This window comes from Caretta caretta, chromosome 11, assembly GCF_965140235.1.
Source record: "Caretta caretta isolate rCarCar2 chromosome 11, rCarCar1.hap1, whole genome shotgun sequence".
Taxonomy (NCBI): Eukaryota; Metazoa; Chordata; order Testudines; family Cheloniidae; genus Caretta; species Caretta caretta.
This window is the reverse complement of record NC_134216.1, coordinates 39,000,139-39,026,895: the sequence shown is the minus strand read 5'-3', so window position 1 is coordinate 39,026,895 and position 26,757 is coordinate 39,000,139. Positions and strand designations below refer to the sequence as shown.

The following is a 26,757-nucleotide window of genomic DNA, read 5'->3' as shown; positions in this document are numbered from 1 at the left end:
CACTGCCTATCTAAACCCAGAAGAGTAGTGGGAGCTGTCCACCTGCTTTTAACAGTGGAGATGGAGGAGTAGGTGTAGCAGAGGGATAGCTCAGTGGTTTGAGCATTGGCCTGCTAAACCTATGGTTGAGAGGTTTCAGAGTAACAGCCGTGTTAGTCTGTATTTGCAAAAAGAAAAGGAGTACTTGTGGCACCTTAGAGACTAACCAATTTATTTGAGCATAAGCTTTCGTGAGCTACAGCTCACTTCATCAGATGCATACTGTGGAAAGTACAGAAGACGTTTTTATACACACAAAAAAATGTGTGATTATCACTACAAAAGGTTTTCTCTCCCCCCACCCCACTCTCCTGCTGGTAAGAGCTTATGTAAAGTGATCACTCTCCTTACAATGTGTATGATAATCAAGGTGGGCCATTTCCAGCACAAATCCAGGTTACCCCCCTCCCCCAACACACACACAAACCCACTCTCCTGTTGGTAATAGCTTATCTAAAGTGATGACTCTCCTTACAATGTGTATGATAATCAAGGTGGGCCATTGCCAGCACAAATCCAGGGTTTAACAAGAACGTCTGAGGAACGGAGATTCCTTGAGGGGGCCATTTAGGGATCTGGGGCAAAAATTGGGGATTGGTCCTGCTTTAAGCAGGAGGTTGGACTACGTAACCTCCTGAAGTCCCTTCAAACCCTGATATTCTATGACTGCACTTACCCTCTGCCCCCCCTCATATAACAGCTTGGTCTGGGGCAGCACCTCATCATTTTATGTTATGATGCTTTGCAATTGCATTATCCCTGAAAGCGAGTCTGGGCCCTGTTTAACAGCGTAGCAGTGTGACACGGAGGCCAGCAGGAAGGGAGAGGGGTACAGTGAGCTAGAAACTTCTTTTAAAATAGTAAGGTTGCTCCAGCAGGAGCCCCTGTCATGATGGAGCCTGTAGTCCAGGGACACGCCTCAGAGGGAGCATTGCATACTGGGAAATGTAGTTTCTTTCGGCGTCGTCCCCTCACGTGAGGGAAGGTCGGCCTCTTTGGGACAGGATGGAACGCTTTCCCGCTACGCATGCGCCGTCTCCTCGTTAGCGCCAGGGGGCGCGCGCGGTTCAGCCGCGGCCGTTGGCGATAGAAAGGCGCGAGGCGGCTGGCGCGGGGGACTGTTGGAGCAGCCATGTTGGGGCGGGCGAGGCTAGGCGGCGTGGCGGTCCTGCGGGCTCTCCAGCCCCTTGCCGCGGACCGTGGCTGCTTGGCAGCAGGAGCCGCCGCCTCCGCCGTGCTCCCGCACAGTGAGTCTGGGGGTCCCGCGCCCGGGAAGCGCTGGGGGGGAGGTTTCAGCCTGGTCGCACCCTCCCGCTGCGTCCGTCCTAGGGACGTCCCAGGCGCCCGCCGCCTCCTGGCCTCGCTGGTCCCCGAGCGCCCTGTTTCGTTGTGCTTTGCCCCTTGCTCGGAGCCTGCTGCCCCTTCACCTCCCGGGGCCCAGGGGCACCCACACCGACTGCACCGGGCGGGGCGCTCTGCAGCTCTGCTGGCTTCTTGGCGCCTGCCCCATTTGAAGCCTGCTCGGGGCTGGGGTGCTGGGCCGGGAGGGGCTGAAAACTCTGGGCTGGGAGGGAGGCAGGAGACCTGGTTCTCTGCTCCACCCGTGACTCCCCTAGTCCCTGCTTCTGAGCCGCAATGGGCATCTTGATGTTTCCCTTCTTTAGGCAGCGTGGGGGTGGCCTTCAGTGATATGTGCAGAACATGCTCAGCAGCTCTGTTGGAAGCAATATGGTTTGTTTGTTTTCTCCCAACCTTCATCTTTTTATTGCCCTTTTAATCTGAACACCTCTTCCCCTCCCCCCCCCACGTACTTGTTCTGAGTATCCACTTCTGGGCTTAAAATGATCAGCACCAACATGTTATGCCAGTCAGCTCAGTGCTTGCTTTCATGTTTTTGGTTGTAAGATGCCCAAACATGGGTGTTAAAAAAAGTAAAAAGTCCCTTTCCACTAAGCACTGTATAATTAGCTAGGTGCAATGTGCTCTAAAGGGTTTTCTTCTTTTGAAGTATTAATTAGAAGGCCACTATCAGAGATACTGAACCTGATAGGTCGCTGATGTGATCCGGAGCAAAAAACCTTATGCTTCTTATCAGGGCGGTATTAGAACTTGATGCGCCGCCTTATCACTGATGCAGAGGCCCTGTGGAGGATGGTGAACGCTGCACCCATTTTTAAATTTTGCTTCTGTTGATTTGCGCATGAAATTAGGAATCAGGTGTACTTGTGGTTTCCCTGCCTATGATGTAATCTACTAGTAAAATAGCATCTGGATGTTTGTTTATTTAATCCTGAGTTCCCATAGTAAAACATCAACTTAGTCCCACTTCTTAAAGGTTTCTATTATGAAGAATGCTACATTTGTTCTGTTCCTAGAGTCTTTAACAAGTGTCACATTTGTACTTTAATTTAAATCTTGCTTATGTCAGTAAAATACATAAAATGAAGAGAGGGTCATGTTTCCAACTAATAGGCCAATTGTTCTAATTTTGATTCTGGCAATTACTTTTTGTTAGGGCGAAATTATGCAGCTAAGACTTCAGAGTCTGCCAAATCTGGTACTGCAACAGGGCGTATTGTTGCAATTATTGGTGCTGTTGTTGATGTCCAGTTTGATGAAGGCCTTCCTCCAATTCTCAATGCCCTGGAAGCGACAGGCCGTGAAACTAGATTGGTATTGGAAGTTGCTCAGCACCTTGGTAAGTCTGTCTTGTAAAGCCATGTGCTTTAATTGTTGGTCGTTGTTGCTATTTTCTCCTTTTCTCTAGCTTCGTTTTACCACTATTGACTCTAGGGTAGTTTGAAAGCTGTCCTGAAGAGATTTCCTTACTACCCACGACCCTTGTTCTATTGCACATTGTACTATTGAGGTCCCTTCTACCGTGCATTGTTGTACTTCCTCTAATCATTCTCCATGCACTTTGGATGTAGCATGCTCCCATCATTTCCCCAAATCCTGCTGCAGCAGAGATGCGTTTTCTATCAGTGTTGGTTTTGCTCTTTTTCACGTGCACCATCTTGGTTCTTCAAGTAGGCTTCCTCTTTTCCTTTGGGCCTAAGCTTCCCAGACCTGACTGGACAAAGCCACTTTGGCTTCTCTCAGACCTACCTAGAAAAGGCCCTTAGGAATGTTTTGAACTGTGCTTCTGTCCAGGCCAATGCCCCACAAAAACCTCTCTGGTCCGCATATATGCCATGTAAATTAATATTCTCTTCTAAGAGTCCAGATTTGGATGATCAGGATCTGGCACTCATTACCCTTGAGGCAAGATCCAGATCTAGACTAACCGTTTTAGAGGACCGTTTTAGAGGACTTCTAACATGGACCTCATCCCGCCAATCAATTTTCATAATTTTCTTGCCATTCTGGTATAGGTTCCAAAGGCTCAGATGAATGATTCTCCTTTCAAGAGAATCCTTTCTTTTGGCTAAAACCCAAATGGCTTTTCCGTTTATACTGGTATCCTCAGTAACATTAAAGGAAAGACCATATGACTTTGGTCCCATGGCGAAGCAGTATCCAAACACTCCTGGGGATTCAGATAGGGCACTTCCTGTTGTTGGTGGATACCAGTATTCTCTCAACTCAGAATCTGTGTTGCTTCTGTGACTTGATAGTTTCTTCCTTTCTCACCCCTAGCTAGAGGTAGATTTGGCTTTTCTCAGGGCTTGTGAAACCATATTCGTAAGATGTTGTAACAGAGGGAAAAAAATTGTGTAAGACTTCAATGGTCTACGTTGAAGAGAAAACTTCATAAATTTTTTGAAGATCTATATTGTCTTGGTTATATACTACAGCAGGGGAGGGCAAACTGTGGCCCGTCAGGGCTTTCAATCCGGCCCATGGGATTGCCAGCCCCATGGTGCAGCTGGGCTAAGGCAGGTTCCCTGGCCCCGTGCCGCTCCCAGAAGTGGCCGGCATCACGTCCCTGTGGCCCCCGGGGGAGGGAGGAGCAGAGGGTTCTGTGCGCTGCTGTTGTCTGCAGGCACTGTCCCTGCAGCTCCCATTGGCTGAGAACGGGGAACCTTTGGGAGGTGGTACCCGCAGGCGAGGGCAATGCGTGGCAGAGCCGCCTGCCCCACCCCACTCCCAGGAGCTACTGCTGGACATGCTGGCCACTTCCGAGAGTGGTGTGGGGCCAGGGCAGGCAGGAAGCCTGCCTTAGCCCCGCTGCGAGCCATTGCCACCCTGGAGCCGCTCGAGGTAAGTGGTGCCGGGCCAGAGCCCGAACCCCTCCTGCACCTCACACCCTAACCCCCTGCTCTGAGCCCCCTGCCGCATGCTGCACCCCAAGCCCCTGCCCCAGCCCTATGTTCATGGCCCTGCATACAATTTCCCCACCCAGATGTGGCACTCAGGCCAAAAAGTTTACCCACCCCTGTACTAGAGGGTTACATGCATGGTGCTTAGCCTACAGAAGCAACCAAGTATCTCTTTATTCTCCCCAAAAAGCTTCTTGTGTGCCACCCTCCCATCTTCCTGTATTTCTGGAACTCATTGCAACTGTCCCTTTCCGACTGTGTCAGGGGCTGTCTGTGCTCTGTCATTCCCCTTTCCCAGTACTAGAGTGCTCCATTCTCTTTCTCCGGGTCAGGGGCACTGTCCTTTTCATACAGGTTGTCCCATATGCCATGAACTCTGTTTTGGAGCCATGGCCAGAGATGATATTCAGGGGAGGGATTGGAGGAGGAGGTATTGTTGTGTGGGGAGGTATTAATGGCTGTCATCAACCAGTTCTTTGATCTATAGGCAACTGCAGAAGTGGTTGAAACTCCCGGGTCTGCTAACTAGATTCAGGGGGTCCATGGGGTGGGGCCTTCAGGTTTTCACCAAAATAAATAGGATTCTGCCCATTTATGTCTAGAACATTTCCTGAAATTTTGGAATTGATTGGATGTGGTGTTCTAAAGTTATCACATGAGAGACAGATGCTATAAAGTTGAGTGTAGGACCTCTCTTTGCTTGGCCAGCCAAGGTGCTGTGGCAAAAAGGGACAAAACTCTGCTGCAAGTACTCCTATATTCTGCTACATGGTTAATTTAATTTATCTCCATGAAATATCCTTAATTTCTTTCTCTGTCCTCCCCGAAAATATACACTAGTGTCTATTTCTGAGGATTTTATTTCTATAAGCTCCAGGTAGCCCAGCTCTGAGATTCTGTTCCTGTAATGTTGTTCTGGATGTTTCTCAGTATCTCCTGTCCTTCCCATTCCCTTGTGTGTCAGGAAGGGGAGGAATTTGTAACTGGCGTCAGCTCCTCACTGGTATATTGTTTTCCAGACATCTCCGCTCCCAGCCTACACTCTAGCTCCCCCCAGACTCCCTGGTAGCAAGCTGGGCTCCAGGTCTGGCTCCGTGACCCCATGCTGCCCAGGTCCAAGGAATGCTGCAGAGATTGTACACTGTAATCCAGCTAACTCCCTCTTGTGGGGAAAGCTGGAGAACAAGAGAGATGTAGACAATTCCTGGCAGGTCAGGAAGACAGGAAACTGTATCAGGCACCTAGCTGCAAATAACGTAAATTCAGTGCATCTACTGCTTTCCCCAAGATGCCACAGAATTACAGAGTCTCATGCATGGATGCCAGGTTTGTATAATTTTTGTTGGTGCCCAGAGTGGGTACAAGCCTCACCCCCTGACACCTGCCTTGTAAGCCAATATATTTTAAAACAATGTAAAAATGGACTGGAAACAGTAAGGGTTTAAGTTTCCCTATATTGCACAATGTGTGGTGGGGGTGTGGGGATGAGGGCTCTGGCTGGAGGTGGGGGTGAGGAGTTTGGGGTGTGGGAGGGGGCTCAGGGCTAGGGCAGAAGGTTGGGGTGTGCGGAGATGGGGGCTCTAGCTGGGGGTGAGGGCTCTGGGTTGGGGCTAGGAGTGTGGGAGGGGGCTCAGGGCTAGAACAGAGGGTTGGGGTATGGGGGGATGAGGGGTTTGGGTGTGGGGGGGGGCTCAGGGCTAGGGCAGAGGGTTAGGGTGTGTGGGGGGGTGAGGGCTGTGGCTGGGGGTTTGTGCCCTGGGGTGGGACTGGGGATGAGGAGTTTGGAGTGCAGGCAGGATGCTCAGGGGCTGGGGCCAGAGGAGGACCCTCCCTGAGTCCTCTCCCCACCGGCCAGGCCTGCCAACAGGGGATGGGTGTAAAGGGGGCAATTGCCCAGGGGCATGGGCGATTTAAAAGAGCCTGGGTGTCCTGGCCACTGCCGCGATAGTTCTGCCTGTTCTGGGGAAAAGCGTATCTTGATTCAAAGGTTTCAGAGGAACAGCCGTGTTAGTCTGTATTCGCAAAAAGAAAAGGAGTACTTGTGGCACCTTAGAGACTAACCAATTTATTTGAGCATGAGCTTTCGTGAGCTACAGCTCACTTCATCAGATGTTTACCGTGGAAACTGCAGCAGACTTTATATACACACAGAGAATATGAAACAATACCTCCTCCCACCCCACTGTCCTGCTGGTAATAGCTTATCTAAAGTGATCAACAGGTGGGCCATTTCCAGCACAAAACCAGGTTTTCTCACCCTCCACCCCCCACACAAATTCACTCTCCTGCTGGGCTAGCACCAGCAGGAGAGTGAATTTGTGTGGGGGGTGGAGGGTGAGAAAACCTGGTTTTGTGCTGGAAATGGCCCACCTGTTGATCACTTTAGATAAGCTATTACCAGCAGGACAGTGGGGTGGGAGGAGGTATTGTTTCATATTCTCTGTGTGTATATAAAGTCTGCTGCAGTTTCCACGGTAAACATCTGATGAAGTGAGCTGTAGCTCACGAAAGCTCATGCTCAAATAAATTGGTTAGTCTCTAAGGTGCCACAAGTACTCCTTTTCTTCTTGATTCAAAGACTCTCTTGATATACCCCATGCAGGTTCTGGGGGAATAGCAAATACTGTTGCTTCAGCCACCCCGGAACCTGCATAGGGCATATCAAAAGCATCTTTGAATCAAGAGACGCTGTGGCGTTTCCCCAGAGCAAGTTGGGTCAACATAGCTGCCCTGGGGCTCCTCCAGGCAAGTGTGGGATGGGGCTGCGGCCGGCGGCAGTCCTCTGGCAGGGAGTGGGGACTCTCAAGGCTTCTCCGGGCAGGGGGGCTTGTGGCCCTGGCTGAGGGAGGGGGAGAAGGGAGCCCATTGATCTGCCCTGGGGCCCAGAATTGCTGTCGGTGGGCCTGCTGCTGGCAGCACACACATTGCACCGTTCTGCATGTGCTCCTAGGGCCCCTCTCTGCTGTCCCGCTGTGACACTGTGTGTGTGCTGCCCAGCGCTGGGGGGAGGAGGATGTGCCCCATCACCTAGTGGCCTGATTAGTGAAGCATCAGGGCCAGGTGGGGCTGCCATCATGTCAGGTGTGCATCCTCCCTCCGCAGACAGCAGCAGCAGCCACCTCAGCCTGCCCTGCTCCCTTGTAGTCTGAGCAGTGGAGTGGTGCTGGTGGGCACAGCATGAAAGGAGGCAGCCGGTGAGGTAGCACAGTGCAGGGAGCGACAGCCAGCTGCTGCCCAGGGTGCAGGGATGCTCCAGGGAAGGTACATGGGGGCAGTGGGCGGGGTCCGAACACTGGTGAAGCTGGGCACCTGTGCTCTGAACATTGGTGGAGCATGGGCACCACGGGCCCATATAACTTGCCGCCTATGGTGTCTTGGTCTGTAATTGAGATGGTTGGGCACGACAGCTCTCCCCAACACTGTTTCATGTTATCTGCAAACTTAGGACAACATTTCAACAGTTTCCACTAAGTTCATGTTTTCAGTCTTAACTTGACAACCGAAGGGCTAGACATTTAACTTAATTCAAAATGAAAGCTAAGATTCTGGAGCACAATATGTGGTGAGCAGTGAGTTCTGCAGATAATAATTTTTTTTCCCTACAATGATAGTTAATGTTCATTGTTTACTTTTAAAAATAAATAAATCTCCAAAACAAGCTTAGAATACTCTGTAACTCTGGATAATTCAGTGTGAATGTAATGAAGACTATGTAATTATGTAGAGTACTGTTTAAAAATATTACTGTAACTTAAGATGATCTATGGAGCTTCTATTTAAACTTGATTTGCCAATGTAGGAATCTTATAATTGATTTTGGCAAGCCAACCTTAAATCAGAAAAACTAAATTTTTATCTCAGTTGGCTGAGGCATGAAGTAATGTCCAGTTGTTCTACATAATTTGACTCTCAGTTCTGAAACCTCTGAACGTAACTACTTTAAAAGTTCTGAAGTTCTCCTGCAATAAGGTGAACTTTCTCTGTTTAAAGAGTAAACTTAGATTTTATACACTTAGGTGAAAGTACTGTTCGAACAATTGCCATGGATGGCACTGAAGGCTTAACCCGCGGGCAGAGAGTTCTGGACACGGGTGCGCCTATAAAAATTCCAGTTGGGCCAGAAACACTGGGAAGGATCATGAATGTAATTGGTGAGCCAATTGATGAAAGAGGACCTATTGCAACGAAACAGTGAGTATTTTTAAATTTAGTTGATTTGGAGAAGAAATTGCTGCTGTTAGTATATTGTTCTGAAGGTAGCCATTAAAGAAGTGGTGAGGGTGCAGGAATCCAAAGGCTTGTCTAAACGTAAAAGTTGTACCATATTAATTATACCAGTATAGTTAAAGCAGTTTGACCTCCCTAGTGTGGACGCAGTTTACTAGTTATAAAAGTGTCTATCGGTATAGTTTATTTCTGTATGGGAAGGAGTATAAGCTATACTGATATTAAATTAAAAAAAAACTACATAAAATTAACATTATGAAAATTGCAAAGTAAGCACTCAAAAGTTGGGAAATGCTAGAAGTAAGGTTCTTTGCAACCTTAATTTGGCCTCCTTGTATGTATGCGTCATGATAGTCTTTAGTTACATCTCCATGTACAGTAGAACCACAGAGTTACGAACTCCAGAGTTACAAACTGACCAGTCAACCACACACCTCATTTGGAACCAGAGGTACGCAATCAGGCAGCAGCAGAGATGACCCAAAAATAAAAGCAAGTACAGTACAGTACTGTGTTAAATGTAAACTACCAAAAAACGTAAAGGGAAAGCAGAGGTTCTACCGTACTACTTCCCCCCACCACCACCACCACAGGCCCCCTGCCTCATTCATTGTCCGGGTGGACCTACTCAGGGGATAAAGCAAGGTTGTGTACTGAGAGACCAGTCTGCAGGATCTCCTGCTTCAATTGTTGCAGAAGTGTGCAATGATAGAGGGAAAAGGGTGATCTGATGGCTAAAGCAGTTGAGTGCTGCCCTGGATATTTGGATTCTATCCCTACTTCTGCCACAGAGTCAAGCAATTTAAATAAATCTTTTCGCAAATGGTCACTAATTCTTTATTTTCTGGGTGATTGACATCAGACCCTGAGGTCTGACTTGCAGAAGTGGTGACCACTCTCAGGTGCATTTAAAATCAGGGGAGCTGTGCCTTGAGCTTAAGTGCTATATCATGCTAAGTTGTCTGGAAAAATTGGGTCCTATGTGTCTCAAATTAGACACCCAAAGTTAGTGGACACTTCTGACCTTCATCTCTCTGTGCCTCAGTTTCCGTCTGTAAAATGGGTATGATATTCCTTCATCTCACAGGGATGTTGAGAAAATGATATTTAACTATAAGATACTGCATTAATAATTACTGAAACAATTGAAGAAATACTAGTCTACAGTACTAAATAGTAGTAAACTGAATACTACAAGCAAAGTCCAGCATCCTGCCAACAAAAGAAATTGGACTTGTAACCACCTAGTGAGGCCCCCCAAATATTACAGGTATTTGCCAGCTTGAGTGTGGAGGGGAAGATCATCTTTCTGTCACCCCCAAGCAAACAGAAAATAAACCTGGAAACTTGTGGTAGCTGTGCTTCTTCAACATTTACTGGGGATAGAATTTAGAGCACAGTCTACAGCTCAAGTAATTCCACTTAATGCTGGGGAATTCCCCAATAACTGGAGTGGGAGAAGGGATTTTTCCCTCCCTCATAGCCCAGATTGCAGGGGTGACAGCAGCAAAGGCCAATCTGTGTCTCCATGCCTCCTGTAGTTGGTTCCTTCATGCATGGGGAGAATGGCTAGTAGATCTATGCAGTGGAGGATCAACAGGCTCGGCTGTATGTGGGGAGCTGGGTTATGCAGCTAATAAAAGACTGCACCGGCATTCCTAATCACACTGGTTGTGCTGAAGGCAATGTCCTTTGCATCTGCAAAGGTGAAGCAGCGTATGCCCAATAAAGATAAGGAAGGGAATTTTAATTGTGATAAATCAGTACTTAAACTGAGATCATTTGAGATTATGTCCTGCCATGTTCACGAAACTGGTGTGACCTCCTTGTAAATAGTTAATGCAAAAACTCATTAGAGTATTAGTAAGAGCATCATTTTTCTGACACCAGAACAGTAGACTTTTCAGAAATATCTTAAAAGGTCAATATATTGCTGTGATGGTTCTCAAGGAACCCAGGACTGTGAGTCACCTTGCTTTACCCCCTCTGCCTCCAGTGAGAGGGAGTCTATCTTGTGGTAGCTGGGTGTTTGTCTTTGTCTCCACCAGCCTTTCATCTGCTCAAGCACTCCCCTCTGAGCTATGCCAGCCCTAAATTCGCCTTGCAGATTAACTCTAGGTGCACCCCAAATCCCTGAATTCCTTTGAATCATTTCCTTGTGATATCCAGCTTGGGATATTGGCTACTCCCAGAAATTCCAGATCCTCTGCACCCAAAGATACAGTGTAACTCAGTTTACCAGTTTTACTGTAAACCACACAGCACTAAATAAAAGCATGTTGTTTTTTTAAGAAAGAGTAAAGATTTCTTTAGAAACAAGAGTGTGTGGCAGAAACAGATGGTCGCAATGCAAAACAAAATCATAAAATGTGAGCCTAGGTCTATGCTTATGAATAGTTACTTTTCCTATGTTATAAAGTAGATTTCCGCCCACCCCAGAGTTCAGTCTGTTGCAGAGCTGGCTGGCTTCACAAGAACCAGGCTCCAAATGTTCATTAAAGCACTCCTGCTCCACATAGGGTTTCTTTGGTGAATGGTGATAGTCCTTTTCCAGCATCTGTGTTATACTGCCTTTTCTGTTTACAAGACAGGGATTCACCCTGTCTATCGAGTTTCTTTTGTACCTTTATGTTGTTTTGTTTTTTTGTCATTGCTTCTGATGGTTTTCCATTGAAAGCCTTAGTATTGTGCAAGGTTGAACAGTTGAACCTTGCATTGCATCACTTGCTAAAGAGGGCAGCATGGCAAATTCTCCTTGCCTGAATAGGCCTTCACCAAGACACATTATATCCTGGTGATTAATTTCTACTCAAGTCCATAAAGCATACTTTCAGTATAAATACATTATTCCTTAAATATTACCTGTACATGCCTCTCACAACAATTACGAATCTTGACAAATTATGAGCTTTCTTAGAGATTGTACATATTACTCTTTATGGATAAATAACCTGCAAGGTGTGTGTGTGTGTTGTAATGAATTTGTCAATTCTGGAGTAGGCTGTTTGCAGAGAACCGGATCCTTTGCCAACGGGTCTCTGTGTCACAATTGGCAAATCCAGTACTGTTTGAATTAGACACTTCTAATTCGTAATTTTTACTGATGGCGCTTCTAAATTTTACCTAGATGTAAACTTGATTTCTGTTTAGGGACCACTAATATAACCACCTTATTCAGTATCTCTTAAAAACAATTTTTTCTTGAAATTTTGATAGTAAAGACAAAAATATGTAAAATAGTTAAAGATCTTCTTTACAGGTTTGCATCTATTCATGCTGAAGCTCCTGAATTTCAAGATATGAGCGTTGAGCAAGAAATTCTTGTGACTGGTATTAAGGTTGTAGATTTATTGGCTCCATATGCCAAAGGAGGTAAAATTGGTAAGTTTCTCTTCTGAAGCAAATAGATATACTGTAAATTTATGCAACCAGTACTATACATAAAACATTCTGTACTTCAGTTTGAGGGAAACTAAGTTTGCTTTATATAAACTTTAAAATTTTAGTCTTATTCAGTTTCCTAAATCTGTGTGCTTACTAGAAAGTGTTCTAGTGCGGAAGATTAAACAAACTAGCTGTTGAAAATGGATTCTGCTAACAGCAGCAAATTTTAGATTGGTTTGTTTTGCTCTAGAGTTAGCTTAATATTCCTACACTGTTAACAGGCATTTTGAGGGATAATAGTGAAGTATTGTAGCTGGATGTAATTACATTAATTGACAATCTCAAACTGCAAACTCAATTGTATTGACAAAAATTGTTGTTTCAGGGCTCTTTGGTGGTGCTGGTGTAGGAAAAACTGTATTAATTATGGAACTTATTAACAATGTTGCTAAAGCCCATGGTGGCTACTCTGTCTTCGCTGGTGTAGGGGAGCGTACACGAGAGGGTAATGACTTGTATAATGAAATGATTGAATCTGGTGTCATCAACCTGAAGGATGCCACTTCCAAGGTAACTTTCAAAGGGTGTGAGTATTAAAACAAAACAAAACACACACCCTATTTGGCAACATACTATTTTAATACAATTTTTCCAAGAAAAAAACACTTTCTCTATGTGAGCAGTGACAATTTGACTTGTATATACATGCTAATTTTTATGTTCTTCCAGTTAGGCAGGTCCGCAGATTCTAATAGTGGACCTTCAATCAATCACCCTTGCTGCTTTAGTGGCGTACTAACTTATAAGATTAGAGTGAAAGTTTAGTCTTGTAAAAGTGTTCATACTTTTAGGGAAAAAATACTTACATTAATAAAGGGTTTTGTTGCTTAAAAAAAATTTAAAAATTACACAGCACATATGCCATTGTCATCTGGTCCCTGGCCTTTGCCTCCACAATTGGTCCAAGGCCTGTGGGTGTTGAATATAATACATCTCATTATATAGTGTTGATTATCTATAGAAAATGTAGTAGCCTAATTTTATTTCTGTAATTAAATTCCAGGTTTCACTTGTGTATGGTCAAATGAATGAGCCTCCAGGTGCCCGTGCCAGAGTAGCCCTGACTGGTTTGACAGTTGCTGAATATTTCCGTGATCAAGAAGGACAGGATGTGCTTCTCTTTATCGACAATATCTTCAGATTTACCCAGGCTGGTTCAGAGGTTAGTATTCATAATAAAAAGTTCCAGTACAATACTTACCTCAGAATCTAAAAACTACTCTTAGAGCTCTGAACCTGGAACCGCTTATTGTGCCCCTCGCCCCAAAAAAGAATGATGAAAACCTATCGAACACCAATTTTAAGCAAAAATTCAGTGTCTCCTCTTGCTTGGGAGGAGGGAACTCTGTATATGCCAGTCAAGTTTTGAAAAAAAGTTGCCTAGATATCTTCTTAGCTAGGTACAAAACCCTACAATTTTAAAGGGGAAGAATAAAGCCTTTAGGTGTATCCTCCCTCCCTATGACTTATACCAAGTGGCCCACACTTGATTGATTCCAAAGTCAAACAATTAAATTGCTCTTCAGAAGCATAGGATCAGGCCCAAGCCAACTTTAGAGTGGGTGTAGCAATATCCACAGAGTAACTGTAAATTCTTACTTTGACTTAAACAGAATAAAGACCTAAACACACCCAAACTTCACTTCCGAGCGTTTACCTCTATTAACTTAAAATAATACAAAACCCCCTCAGCCTAAGCTTTCTCTTGAGTTCAGTTTTTCCTAGAAGCTTTCTCCCTGCAGGACTCCTTCTTTCTTGGAGGTTGCAACTTTCTTGTATATTTGGTTTGCTAGTAATAAGACCTGGCTGAAAAGCATAGAGGACATACTATAGAAGTAATTAAGAGAGCAATTGAGGGTCTGAGTAAGGGGGAGTGGAGAAGGGGTGGCAAAGTGGTGACAAATTTCTGTTAGAACCCAAAATGGGAAGAGCAAAACACGGCTTAGTGCTGATGAGTAGCATGGCTTCTGGAGGCAGGGGCAATTATAGGCTGCCTTGACAGCACCATTTCTCTGGCTCCAGTTCAGTGTATGACTGGGTGAATGACTGGTGTGGGGGAAAGGAGGTGGCTAATATCCCAAACTAGCTGGTGTTGGGTCTGGTAGGGGAGAAACTGAAGAAGCAATAGATCCTCCAGTCAACATAGGCACCCAGCTGGTCCCAGTGTGGCAATGCTTAATGGCTGGAGTGGTGAAAGGTGTATGCAGTTTGGTGACCTTGTTGCTCCTGGGTAGACAAAAAATTAAACTGTGCCCATGGAGCAAGCTGTTGCTTCTGAAAGCCCCAGTTCCACCGCGCATGGTTGTATCCTTCCTTAACTGGTTTAATTTTTTATTGGGAGGTGTAGAAGCTCCAGCTGGCCTTACTGGGTCTCACTTTCAAGCTCCATTAAAACTACTTGAGTGACATAGAAAACTTTAGACAGTAGGAAAATTAGCCAAATAAGTTAAATATATCTTTATTTAAAAATAGATACAAAAGCGTTGTAGGCTTAACAGTTAGAATGATGCACACTCTTTATTCTGCATGCTGGACTACAAGCTTTTAATTATGGACTACATATGTCTTTCTGTTCACAGAATAAATATGCTCAGAAAGTGAATCACATATTGTATGTAGTACGTTTCTCATTGTAAACCTTGGGGGTTCTTGGGTTTTTTTGTTTTTGTTTTGTTTTTTTTAAAGTGGATTTCCTCAGGATAGGGAAAATTGCAACAACCCTGCTAAAGGGTGGGGATGTTGGTGTCCAGTGCCCAGAATGGCAGGCCCTGTGTGTGTCTGAAGGAGGTGGAAAGAAAAGGAGATGTATCCTTATATCACTCTTGCTATCTTTCTTTTATTTTCTTTGTGGGCACATAGTTCTGTTCTGCCTTCCTCTAATCCTCTATAATATCTCTCTGGCTCTTGTGCCTCCAAAATTCACCAACTTTTGATCATACCCTCTCTCTCCCTACTTCCTCTTTCTTGCTCTGCCCTCGTGAATGCACACAGTACTCCTGGTTTGTCGTCTGTAGCCAAGGAATAATAAACCTGCCTGCTGAAGTGAAAGAAGACCATTCCAACTTTCCTTCTTGCTGGAAGAATGAAATGGGGTACCATCCTGATTTTTGTCTCCACTCTTTCCATTTGGTGGCTGAGTGTAAAGGCTGAGAGCAGACCTGCTAACTGTTTGCCGTCTTCCCACTCCACTTAGTATTGTGCCCTGTATGCTTCCTAACACTTTTTAAACAGCGCAGTTTAAGAACCTTTGATGTATCTGAGAAAATGAACTACAAGAGTTCTTTAACTTGCTACGTTATCTTCTCCTTTGATCTTCAGGTGTCTGCACTTCTTGGTCGTATCCCCTCTGCTGTAGGGTATCAGCCAACGTTGGCTACTGACATGGGAACAATGCAGGAAAGAATAACTACTACTAAAAAGGGATCAATTACATCAGTACAGGTATGGTGTTAAACAGGTATCTTTATATCAGTAAAGAGTTCGGTGCTTAGCTTCATGAGTAGAAGGTGAAGGTGGCAGTTAATAGTAGATATATTATGAGGCTTAACGAGTATTAGTTTTTTTACTAAGATCTTATACTTTGATTTTCAAAATGACTTATTTCAGGCTATCTACGTACCAGCTGATGACTTGACTGACCCTGCTCCAGCTACTACTTTTGCACATTTAGATGCTACTACAGTATTATCCCGTGCCATTGCTGAACTGGGTATCTATCCAGCAGTGGACCCTCTGGATTCTACTTCACGTATCATGGACCCTAACATTGTTGGCAGAGAGCATTATGATGTGGCTCGTGGTGTACAGAAGATTCTTCAGGTATCTTGTTAATTACATTTTCCCCAATGAATTTAATTCAAACTGGAGATAACTGAGTGTTAAGACTTAATCAGTGAAATTCAACTTTGATATCTAGTCTTTTGAATAAGTTGCAATATTAATGTATCTACACATGGTATCAAGAGATTATTTAATTTGAGTTGCCTCCTTTCTCCATAATAGGATTACAAATCCCTTCAAGATATTATTGCTATTTTGGGGATGGATGAATTGTCTGAGGAAGATAAACTAACTGTATCCCGGGCTCGAAAAATCCAGAGGTTTTTGTCTCAGCCTTTCCAGGTTGCTGAAGTCTTCACTGGCCATGCTGGAAAATTGGTGCCTTTGAAGGAAACAATCAAGGGATTCAAGAGCATTTTATCTGGTAAACCAATATATTTTTACTTGCATGATTTCCCCCAGTTTCAGAGCTGTATTCTGGAGATTATCAGTTTCCTTTAATATTTGACACTCACTTCTACAGACTACCTTATGCTTAAATGCATTCACTAAATGTTACTGCTTTAGTAAAATAGGGGGTGTTAGTTTCACATATGTATTGTAGTGGGGCCTAAGGGCCACAGCCTTATTGTGCGGAGCACTGTACAAACATAAAGAAGGTTCCTTCACCCAAGAGCTTAGTCTAAGTATAAGATGTGGGGCGAACAAGTGGATATGGAAATGGATGGGTGGAGCACTAGGCAATGATTCAGCCATGCCAGTGTGGAGTATGATGTGCAACATCTAGTGTTTAAGCAGTTAGTTCTCAAGTACAGATTTATAAAACAGGGGAAGGGATTGAAATCCAACTTGGCTCCCAGATTTCTTCCCCTTCCACTCCATTGTCAGAACCTTCCTGGCCCCTGCTTGCACCACCCCAAGCTGTTTGAGAGTCATTGCCTGGGTATCCTCTTCACTGATCCTCTGTACATGCCTTCATCGTGACTCTAGGCACTGTGCCACTTGCTAGTCCAAGCTGGTCCCTGCTGCATGATCCAGGGAGAATTAGGAAGACAAGGGAGCAGGATTTAGTGTTTGTCAGACAAGGGTGGGCAGGACACTTCAGTAGTTCAGTCTCTCTTCTTAGTAGCTTTGGGACCAATCTCCTTCCTCTTAACCCTTAGAACTGGACAGTATTCTAAAATCTAAACTATGCTGTCTGAAATGTGGCATTATATTGTTGCTGGGAGGGGGGGGGGGTCTCCCTTGTCATGGCAGCCCCCAAGCTAGGGCTGGGGAGGAGGGGGTGGGGGTTATCTCCGGCAGCCCTGGAGCTGGGGAAAGTTGCCTCTCTGGCCGCCGCAGCCTTGCACGTCCCAGATTTCCTCCACCCCCTCTTCTCACCCCACTGCCCCTTCCCCCTTACCCCCTATTGCCCCCAAGGCCACCACCTCACCTTACATGTGTGTCTTCTCCAGGGTCCAGGCACCTAAGGGCTCCATTAATTAGGTGGGTGGCCCTTCATTCTCTTGTGTGCGGCTGCCCAGGCCCGCACCTTGGAGGGAACAATCCACGGACCACCTGAATGGAGCTCGACGGACCGCTGCCCTAGAGAACCTCTGCCCTAGATGATTACTTTAGTTTCACTAGCGTAATTACTGACCCTAACAGCGCTACTTGCACCAGTGACTACATAGCCAGCCAGTGTTGTGGGAAGTTGCAGTAGTACACCTTTCAAGCACAGAGTACTAGTGATTCCTTACTTAGGGTTGCATTCTAAAATGAGGCATAAATGGCCAGTCACTCTGTGGGGGGGGGATTCAGGGGTTTATGCCCTTTGAATTTTCTATGTATACTGTTCATTTGTTTTTTTCCCTTCATGAGTTTAATAGGAAATCTGGGTTGGAAAACTTTTCCTTGGCAATCCTGCTAGTTGTAATTGAACAATATTCATTGAACTGTCAAATAAAAAACTTGGCTGGGAGGTGGTTGGATGATGGCTCTTAGTTATGACATGCATAAGCTTTTAGCCATTAGACAAGCCTGATTAATGGGGGCCACATGCATGCAGGCCTGACTGAAAAGGAGGTGGTGAAGCGGCTGAGTGCAAATAAAATCTTATCTGGGAGCTGCCCTTTTCTGTGAGATCTGTTGTAGGATAAGGGTTTCTCGTGCAGTTCTTGATGGATAAAATCTTTACTGACGGCAGCTGCCTTCCCACCTCTATACAGGCCCATCTCCACCCCCACTTAAGCATTTTAAAAAACCTAGGGAAAAAACCCCACAAAACTTGTTTGGAAGTAGATAGGGTTCTTACAACAGCATACTTGAGACAAATCCACAAAAGCCCTCTATTCCTGCACTCTTGGGCATGCATCTTACTATTACTGCCACTATAAGAAGTAGCAGACTATGCGCTGCAGCCTTCTCTCTGTCCTGGTAGGAATGATACCCTTCAGTCACCCCCTTAATTGTCCTCCTGCAAACATCCCTTTACCAAACTGTCCTCTAACAACACAACTGCTACACCAAACATGAATTACTAGTGTTGGAGAGGGGGAAAACCACTGGGGAAAAAAGGGTGTGCAGAAAGGGGTCAGAGTCAAAGGTTGTAATGTGCAGTCTGCAATGTACTGTGTTTGTGATAAAAGTAGGTGTGACTATCTGGTGGAGGAGTAAATATGTTGCTGGCTGGCTTCTAACAGCTTACCTTTTATATATTAAGGATGGCCTTGATAACCAAGGGCAAGATACTTCAGTGTAGGTTTTTTTAAGAGACTTTTTGCTACTGTGCTGTTTACATATCACTTAATCTGGCCCATAAAAATACTGTGTTCACTTTTGTTTTCTTGTTCTATGTATTACCACAATGTTAATGGTTGAGTTGCAAATAATAGCTAATTTTTAAAGTGAAACAAAGCTGAACACCTCTTACAAGTGTAGAAAACATACTGGATCTTGTAAACACTTTCACTTTTAAAAAACCCACGGTAAACTTTGGGAATCTACTACCTCAGTCTTCATAATATCTTTTTAACTTTCTTTCAACAATTGTCCTATTCAAATTGTGTCATTGTAGGTGAATTTGACCATCTACCAGAACAGGCTTTTTACATGGTTGGTCCTATTGAAGAAGTTGTTGCTAAAGCTCAGAAGCTGTCTGAAGAACATGCCTAAACTGGACTGTTATATTTGCATATGGTCTTCTAAATTTCTGATACATGTATACGTTGTATGTGTAAAACAGTTGTTCCAATCTCTGAGGTCTCTAGTTTTTTCACATCTACTGAAGAGAATTAAAGGCCTTTTTCGTACGTGTGAACATGCAGTATTATGTAAATGTCACCCAAATGTCTGTTACAAAAGCCAGACATCTTGTTAGTAAACATTGTGATATACAATTCCTCTGATTACTAGTTCTTTATTTTTGTTTAGATTAAGACTAATCTTTTGCCTCTGGAAATAATAATTTAAGGCTATCCTGAACATCAAAGTTAACTCATGAAAGTGGCATTTGAAAGGTGATGTGTGATTACTTTTTGATCCTTGGAAAAGCTTGATACCAAAAATAGTGCTGATTAACCTCATGCTGCATTTGCCCTGAATTAGTTTTTCTACTTGACACTTTTGGACTTTACATTTTTTGTTTATTTCTGTAATCTGAGGAATTGCACAAACACAATTTTACTGTAATCAGTTACAGTATTGCAAATGGAAAACTATTAACTCTACTTGTGTGTTCTTATAAAATTGGCCTGCTTCATAGTTCAATGAGCAAAAATTTTAATCCAGTTTTTTAAGACTAGAAAGGTTGACTACCCATAATTCATGTTAGCTTTTGATCAGAGGGACAGTGCTCCTGTCCAAACCAAATGTAAAACACATTTCTGGAAGTTGAACAAAATATTAAACAATTGTATTGAAAAGTGACACTTCTGAGATCATTAAAATGTTAAATTAAAAATTCACAAAAATAATCTGAAAGGGTAATCTCTTCACTGTGCCTAGTTGTTAAAAGGTAGAGTATGCGTGTTGATTTTATAAAAGGAAAACATAGGTTCAAAAGACTATGGCAAAGGATGGATGGAATGAGGGCATTAGTGTGATAATGTGTTGTGGTGATCTGGTCAGAGGAAAGGAAAGTTAGAGAAAGGAATTGTAATACTGTACTGTGAATGTGAAAGGAAATTACAGGAATTTGAAATGCTCCAAAAGCCTCTTACATCAGAGCTAAACCAAAAGACAGATTTAAACCACATATTAAATGAGATTCAAACGGAGAACAATACTCTAAAAGCAAAAATAAAATAAAGCCGCTCCTCTGCATGCCAGATTGCTGCTAGCATATAACAGAAGGGTGATTTTACTGACACTAATTCAAGGAGCAATACTGATAAAGACCAAAACTAAATCAATTGGAAATGCCTTGAAAAACAAATCCAAGATTGGAACCTGGCACATATGGGGGAGAATTGAGGTAATTGGCCTCCTCCTCCTCTTCCTTCTAATCCAGACTTAAGGGCCAGTGCTTCCCTAGCCCCTCTCCAAGTAACCACCCGGTGACAGCAGATAAGAGTGTGTCTTATAATACTTATAAATGGTCAGGCTTTTAAACTCCATGACCCGCTAGGATCCAGTGGCCCCCTTGCTTGTCAGTACTGCTGATGCAGATATAAACCTCTCAAGGCCACGCTTACAAGCATGGATAAGGGGCCAGCCATGCACAATTCTCGTGGACATGGGAGCGTCAGTTTCCATTACTGACTACAACAGTACATTACCATTTCAGAGGTGGGGGTGCACAACTCATGGCTTATAAAAGCTACCCTGTTCTTGCAGAATCTAATCTATTCTTCTGGACTCAGTCTTTTTATGTAGCTCCAAATGCAGAGGGGACTATTTTGGGCATGGATGCCTTCTGCGACCTTGCAGCAACTCTTAACCTTGCCCAAAGTACAGTTACGTTTACTGATAAACTTATGCGTACTCATACCATTCCTCTCCGTAATAATAAAATTTCTCTCTTCTGTTGCAACTGCCAAATCCTTGCCTCTCACTTGGGACATCTCTAACCTTTTTCAAGAATTATGTTCCAGGCTCCCCTTTGTTTGGGCAGAAAAGTTTTCTTGCAGTTTGGTGCCTGCTCTTCTCTGTCCACCCGTCCCGGTTACTGGTCAACTCCCTCCACCTACCAAGCAATACCCTCTCAAACCTGAAGCCGTGGACACGGTAGGTGGCATTACTCACTCTTTACTGCAGCAAGGCAGACTGGTTCCCTGTTCCTCCCCCATCAACTCTCCCATCTGGCCAGTTAAAAAACCTGATAGTTCCTGGTGCCTACCATTGACATCCGCATGTTGGTTAACGGTGCAGTAAAACTTGCTCCTCTTGTTGCTGACCCATCAGTGGCCCTTTCGGGCCTTGACCCTTCATACTGTATTTTTACTGTGTTGGATATTGCTAACGGTTTCTAGAGCTTCCCCATTCACCCAGAATCACAGCCCTGGTTTGCATTCACCTTTGGCCCCACCCAGTATACTTGGGCCTGCCTGCCCCAAGGCTTCCACAACTCCTCTACCCTTTTTTACCGGGTTATGGCTCAGGCTCTCTCCTCGGTAAATTGGGCTGCTGCCAACTCTGCATGCTTACAATATGTTGATGATCTATTGCTTGCCTCCTCTATGGTCTCTGACCACTTATATGCCCTTCAACTGCTACTTCAGGCCTTGACAGATGCAGGTCTAAAGGCCAATCCTCGAAAGGCCCAGGTAGCTTTACCTACCATCTAATATCTGGGCTACGCGGTCTCCCAGGACTCAAAAGCCCTTACCTCAGACTGTCGAATTGCAATTGCAGCAGCCCCACAACAGTGCGTGAGCTATGCAAACTAATGGGGCTTCTCAACTTTTGCAGGCAGTATGTCCCATCCTCTTCCACCTTAGCACAACCTCTCGATCTCCTTAAAGGGGCCCAAGACTCCTCAGACCTCATTTCTTGGTCACCAGAACATGACCACTGCTTAACCAAACTTAAAATATCCCTTCTCTCTGCCACTTGGGTTTCCCCACCCCTCAGTACCATTTGAACTTTGGACACACGTACAGGTTGGCCATGCTGCTGCTTACTCAAAACCATGGCGACAGGTGCTGCCCAGTGGCCTATTTCTCTGCTTTAGTCTTTAACCACTGCCTCCAAGCTGTGGAGGCAGCTTCTTGTGCCATAACTGTCACAGCCCCTCTAGTCTCTGGGGCCCCTCTTACAATCTTTGTGCCACATGTGGTTCATAAAATCCTGGATGGGGGGGCCAAATTTCAAAAATCACCTCGGCCTAATGGTTCAAGTGGGAGTGCACCCTCTTAAGCCCACACATTACAATTGCACATTCTAACCAGGATTAACATTTAATCCTGCTACTTTGATGCCAACCACAGGGGAACCTTATCAGTACCCTCTTTCTGAGGATACTATTGTTAAGGACCAATTTTATATCTGAACAGCCATTGCCCTTCTCCGATTTTGTTCTATGTTAATGGCCAACCTTACATCGGCTGGGCAGTTTGCAACCTGTCAGGTACATATCTCCACTCCGCTCCCTTGCCTCAGTCCTGTTCGGCCCAAGTGGCAGAATTGGTGGCCCTAACACAGGCCTGCCTTCTAGCTGAAGGCCACTAAGTAACTATTTACAAGGATAGCCGCTATGCATTCGGGGTGGTTCATGACTATTTGGATTCCTGGACTAACAGAGGGGGTTAAAATGGGGGGTATGCCACAAATTTATTGGAAGCAATCCAAAAGCCATCCAAAGTCGCCATAGTCAAAATCAAGGCATACCAGAAACAACGATCCTCTTTCCCTTGCAAAGCAGGCGGCTAAAGAGACTGCCACAATGCCCTAGGACAATTTCCAAATAGCAGCCACCCAAATCCCTAATTTAAAGCAAATTTCTCTACCTGAGATACAAGAGCAAAGCCCTAAAGAAGAAAAATGACATGGTATGAAAATGCCTGCAAAATTGAAAAATCCAACACCTGGGTCACAAAAGATCAACAGTTTGTGACTCCTAGAGCAATTATAGCTCACCTTTGTGATCCAAAGCACCTGCCAACACATCCAAACCCAAAAGCTATGCTGCACCACATAAAGGGAAAGTGGTGGAGGCCTAAAATGGCTGGACATACATGACCACTGTCAACGATACCTCGATGTGCCAAATGTAATGGAGGCAAAAAGCTTAAAGTAGCTATAAGGCATCCGCCTCGACCCACAGGCCCTATGCAAAAAATTCAAATTGACTTTGTAGGTCCCTTGCCATCTGCAAAAGGAAAAAAAATATTGCTTGGTTCTAATTGATCACTTTACTCAATGGATTGAAGCTTCCCCACAGCTAAGAGTGATGCAGGAATGGTGGTCTGGATCCTGGCCAATGAATTCTGCCCCTGATGGGGCTTACCCTGTTCAATAGATTCAGACTAGGGAACGCATTTTACAGGACGAATTATGAAGGTGGTCTGCTCTGCCTTGGGCATTAAACAAAAATTCTGCTGTCCATGCCACCCTGAAAGTTCTGAATTGGTAGAATAAGCAAACTAAGCTCTAAAGAAAAAGATCACAAAGCCTTTACTATCTCAAGGAACCAACTGGGTAGCATAACTACCTGCTGCCGTTCTTTCCATGAGGGCAACCCCCAACTGCTAGTACAGGAGTTACACCCTTCGAACTTATTACTGGAATGACCATGTCTCTATGGGAAGGATGTGTAGTCCTGGCTCCCCTTCCCCTGATCTCTGATACTGCACAGGAATATATCCAATGCCAAAATGAAGTCTTGCACTCCGTAAGACTAACTGTCCAAGACTGACAAGAAGCCCAGGACCCTCCAAAGACTCCCTCCTGGGTGGACGTACAGGAGGGAGTTCCGGTCATGGTAAGAACATACAACGCTGGAGTACTTCAGCCAAAGTACTCTGGCCCGCACATGGTATTGGACCATACAGACACCTCTGTGAAGGTGTAGGGAATCCCAACGTGGGTTCATAAAACCAGAATTAAAATGTATAAATAAATTCATTTTGTTTACATTGTATTCTTCTAGGTGACAAATGTGGCTCTCCACGTTAATCCTCCTGGCAAGTGTACCTGGTGCAGCCTCCTGGGACCCGCCTTTGGTAAATGTCACGAGAGACACCTGCTTCAAAGCTGACCAGTATGTGCAACTCCCTACAAGAGGCAGCGGTGAATGGGTGAAGAAACCAGACACTTGGTTTATCCCCAGACTGGATTACCTGGGACCAAGGTCACGATCCGACTACCACAGTCTTCGGCTCCCTCACTGCATCTGGACTGTAACTGGGTATTTAGCTTCAGGGGATGTGGGCACACACATATAGGACCCCCAATTTCGGGATGCAAGATCACAGAACGTTGGGAAAAGGACCAAAGGACAGTGTCAATTTAAGGATATCCCCCCTAGAACAAACAAACTATTCTATTTCCAGGGCCTTGGATGGATCAGTCAAGATTCACACCATTTATGAAGCCGCTAATGGGTTGGGAGAATATAGGTGTGAATGTTTGTGGGAGAGTTGGGCACTTTTCATTAATCTAACTGTGTCTGTAGATGCAGGATGGATGGATGTTCCTCCTCTGCTGCAGGAACTTGGGATGGAGGGACGTTATTGTCAGGTTAAATGTTTACATTGTACTGATATACAATATTATAACCTGACCACTTATGGATACTCCCTGCCTACTATCTGTCCGGCACTGTAGCCTACGCCACCAGATGGCATTATCTAAGTAGGCCCCAATGAAACACTTTTGTATGATGCCCTTATGGTCTCTGTTCAGGTTAAATATGATTTGTCCAGATTTTTGGCACCTTTGCAAAATGTGTGCTCAGATCACCCCAGCTCCCTGCAATGGCTGTAGGTCCGGCTGCAGAATCAGCTCCAGTTTCTAATGCACAGTATGTTGTTTGGCCCCACATAGACAAAAACGGAGCATCTTAAGTGATATTGGAAGATGCTTTGGCAGCACCAATTCTATACTAAATATGCTTAACCTAAACTCTGAAAGGTCATACAATTCTTGGGACAAAAGCCAAACCACCCAACTCCTTAAACATACGAACACAGGTTTATCTTATGCTCTTACTGCAATTGATGTAGCAATAGTGGATTTTTACAAAATCATTGAAGAGACCTCAGACGCTATAGTCACCTTGGCCAAGTCAGAAGCTAAAGGCCGTGCTTGTTGTATGTTAGCTTGTGACCCCTTTAATATTGCAAAAGAAGACATGCTAGATGTATGCCTGGCTATCCCCCCTTCCCATACCTTTTCTTCCCCTACCCTTGCCCACATTGCAAGCATTTTCACTCAATTGATAGTGGGCTCTTTACTTCCTCCAGATTCATCCTTCTCCTTTAATTTCCTCCTTGTATATCCCTCTGTTATTCCTAGTCATGTGTTTCCTTTTTCTTTCTGTTTCAAGTCTATCGGATATGTAACTAACAATATGGTGTACAGAGTAGGACTGTCTGGATACCTGGCACCATCACCCATAATACCACACTAATGACAACATCAGACTGCTGCACAGAGACGGATAGCTATATCGTGTGTTCCTGGTCTACTTTCTGTCCTTTACCTCTGTCCACTTCCATTCTTTTGGATGTCCTTCCTCTGACAGATGTTGAAGCTGCTGTGCAAGTATCAGCCACTCAGTGTTTTATCACCGCTTCATGCAAATACATGTATGGACCCCTGCAGTGCCAGGCAAATGCTTCCATGTGCCTGCAGATTACTGACTCGTTTACCCTAAGTGATGTGCACCTCCCTGGCCGTGTGTTCACTGGAATTACAGTGGCTCCTCGGTGGTATGACCGGAGAACATGCCAGTTCGACTGGCCAAGGAGCTACTACTCAAAGTGGTCCTGGCTGCAGCTTCTGTGTCTACCACCGTTCATGACAGCACCACTAAAGGCCGCATCCAAGTTCAATTTTCCAATTACCAGACTGGAAGATCCTGTTCGTAATGCAGCCTACAACCCTCTCTCCTAGTAGACTATTGTACAAATAGCAGCCGCTGCTGCTTCTATTTTTGTGTTACTAGCCTCGAGTGTCATGTGTGGTTATTTCAGACACATGCTTAAAAATCTCAGTATGCTTCCTACCCTGTCCCCTTCCTCCGACTCCCCTCTTCCTCCTCTCTCCCAGTCCCCCCTTGGGTAACCCTAAAATCGATCATGTGTACCAAGCGTTTAAGTATTGACTACATCTCATCTAGGAGTTTATTTGTCAAACAGGAGGGAACTGTTAGGCAAGAATTAAAATTCAGTTAGCAGCTGAGACAGAAACCCACGTAACTAAGAAGCAGGAACACCGGAAGCCCAAGGATGCTGGCAGCTGTAAACACTTGATAAATGTGTATGGTCAAATGGCTGCCCAGTAACTCGGCTCTTAGAACAGAACAACCCCCCCCCCCCCCTTCACAGCCCTCCAGATATCTGTAAACACTCACCCCACCCCACCCCTTCGCCTAAAGGACAGTTATAGATAATGATGTAATCAAAATAGTTTTGATGCATATGTTCTCTTTCTGTCATCATGTTAAGTATGTTCTCTGTCTCTGAAACAATGTTTGTCTCTGTAAGAACAAGGTAAATGCAAATGAAGCGGTAAGAGAAAGGTATATAATTGGTCACTGTAACCCCACACTTTTGAAGCTGTCTTGTCAGTCTTCCCGGTGCAGTGAATAAATCCCTTCAGTATTGTCTGTGCCTGTCTGATTCTTGGGGAAAAGAATCTCCATGCTTCACAGCATCAAGAGAATAGCTGTCCTTCTGTAAAGAATGCATCAATGCAGAGCACTGAAATTAGCAAAACCTTATGCACAAGGAAGGCTGCTAGGGAAAGCAGCAAGCCTTGGCTGATTGGGGAAACAGCCACAGCTGTGGCCACACCCCAATCAGGGTCCAGCTGGCCTTTATAAGAGGGCAGTAGGCCAGTAGGACACAGTCTCTCTCTA

At 44.8% G+C, this 26,757-nt stretch overlaps 1 protein-coding gene across 2 annotated transcripts; it reads left to right on the top strand.

Annotated features, from left to right (window-relative positions):
• Nucleotides 1-1,071: 1,071 nt before the first annotated feature.
• LOC125645064 (ATP synthase F(1) complex subunit beta, mitochondrial) lies at nucleotides 1,072-26,505 on the top strand. 2 transcript variants are annotated; one of them, XM_048869868.2, is made up of 10 exons: nucleotides 1,072-1,286; nucleotides 2,555-2,737; nucleotides 8,318-8,492; nucleotides 11,788-11,909; nucleotides 12,298-12,482; nucleotides 12,976-13,134; nucleotides 15,291-15,413; nucleotides 15,579-15,791; nucleotides 15,975-16,176; nucleotides 23,824-26,505. In XM_048869868.2, the coding sequence occupies exons 1-10, from the start codon at nucleotides 1,172-1,174 to the stop codon at nucleotides 23,847-23,849; spliced, it is 1,503 nt and encodes a 500-aa protein (XP_048725825.1). In that variant the 5' UTR covers nucleotides 1,072-1,171; the 3' UTR covers nucleotides 23,850-26,505. The 2 variants fall into 2 exon arrangements, with proteins under 2 accessions (XP_048725825.1, XP_048725824.1); XM_048869867.2 differs by lacking the exon at nucleotides 23,824-26,505 and adding an exon at nucleotides 18,811-19,708 and having other exon boundaries at nucleotides 1,079-1,286.
• Nucleotides 26,506-26,757: the final 252 nt, after the last annotated feature.

Bases quoted from the DNA above. Each gene is read 5' to 3' on its own strand.
- LOC125645064 (XM_048869867.2), top strand. From the start codon at position 1,172: ATGTTGGGGCGGGCGAGGCTAGGCGGCGTGGCGGTCCTGCGGGCTCTC. The intron at 11,910-12,297 runs GTAAGTTTCTCT...TTGTTGTTTCAG, and splicing joins TGCCAAAGGAGGTAAAATTG to GGCTCTTTGGTGGTGCTGGT. The intron at 15,414-15,578 runs GTATGGTGTTAA...GACTTATTTCAG, and splicing joins GATCAATTACATCAGTACAG to GCTATCTACGTACCAGCTGA.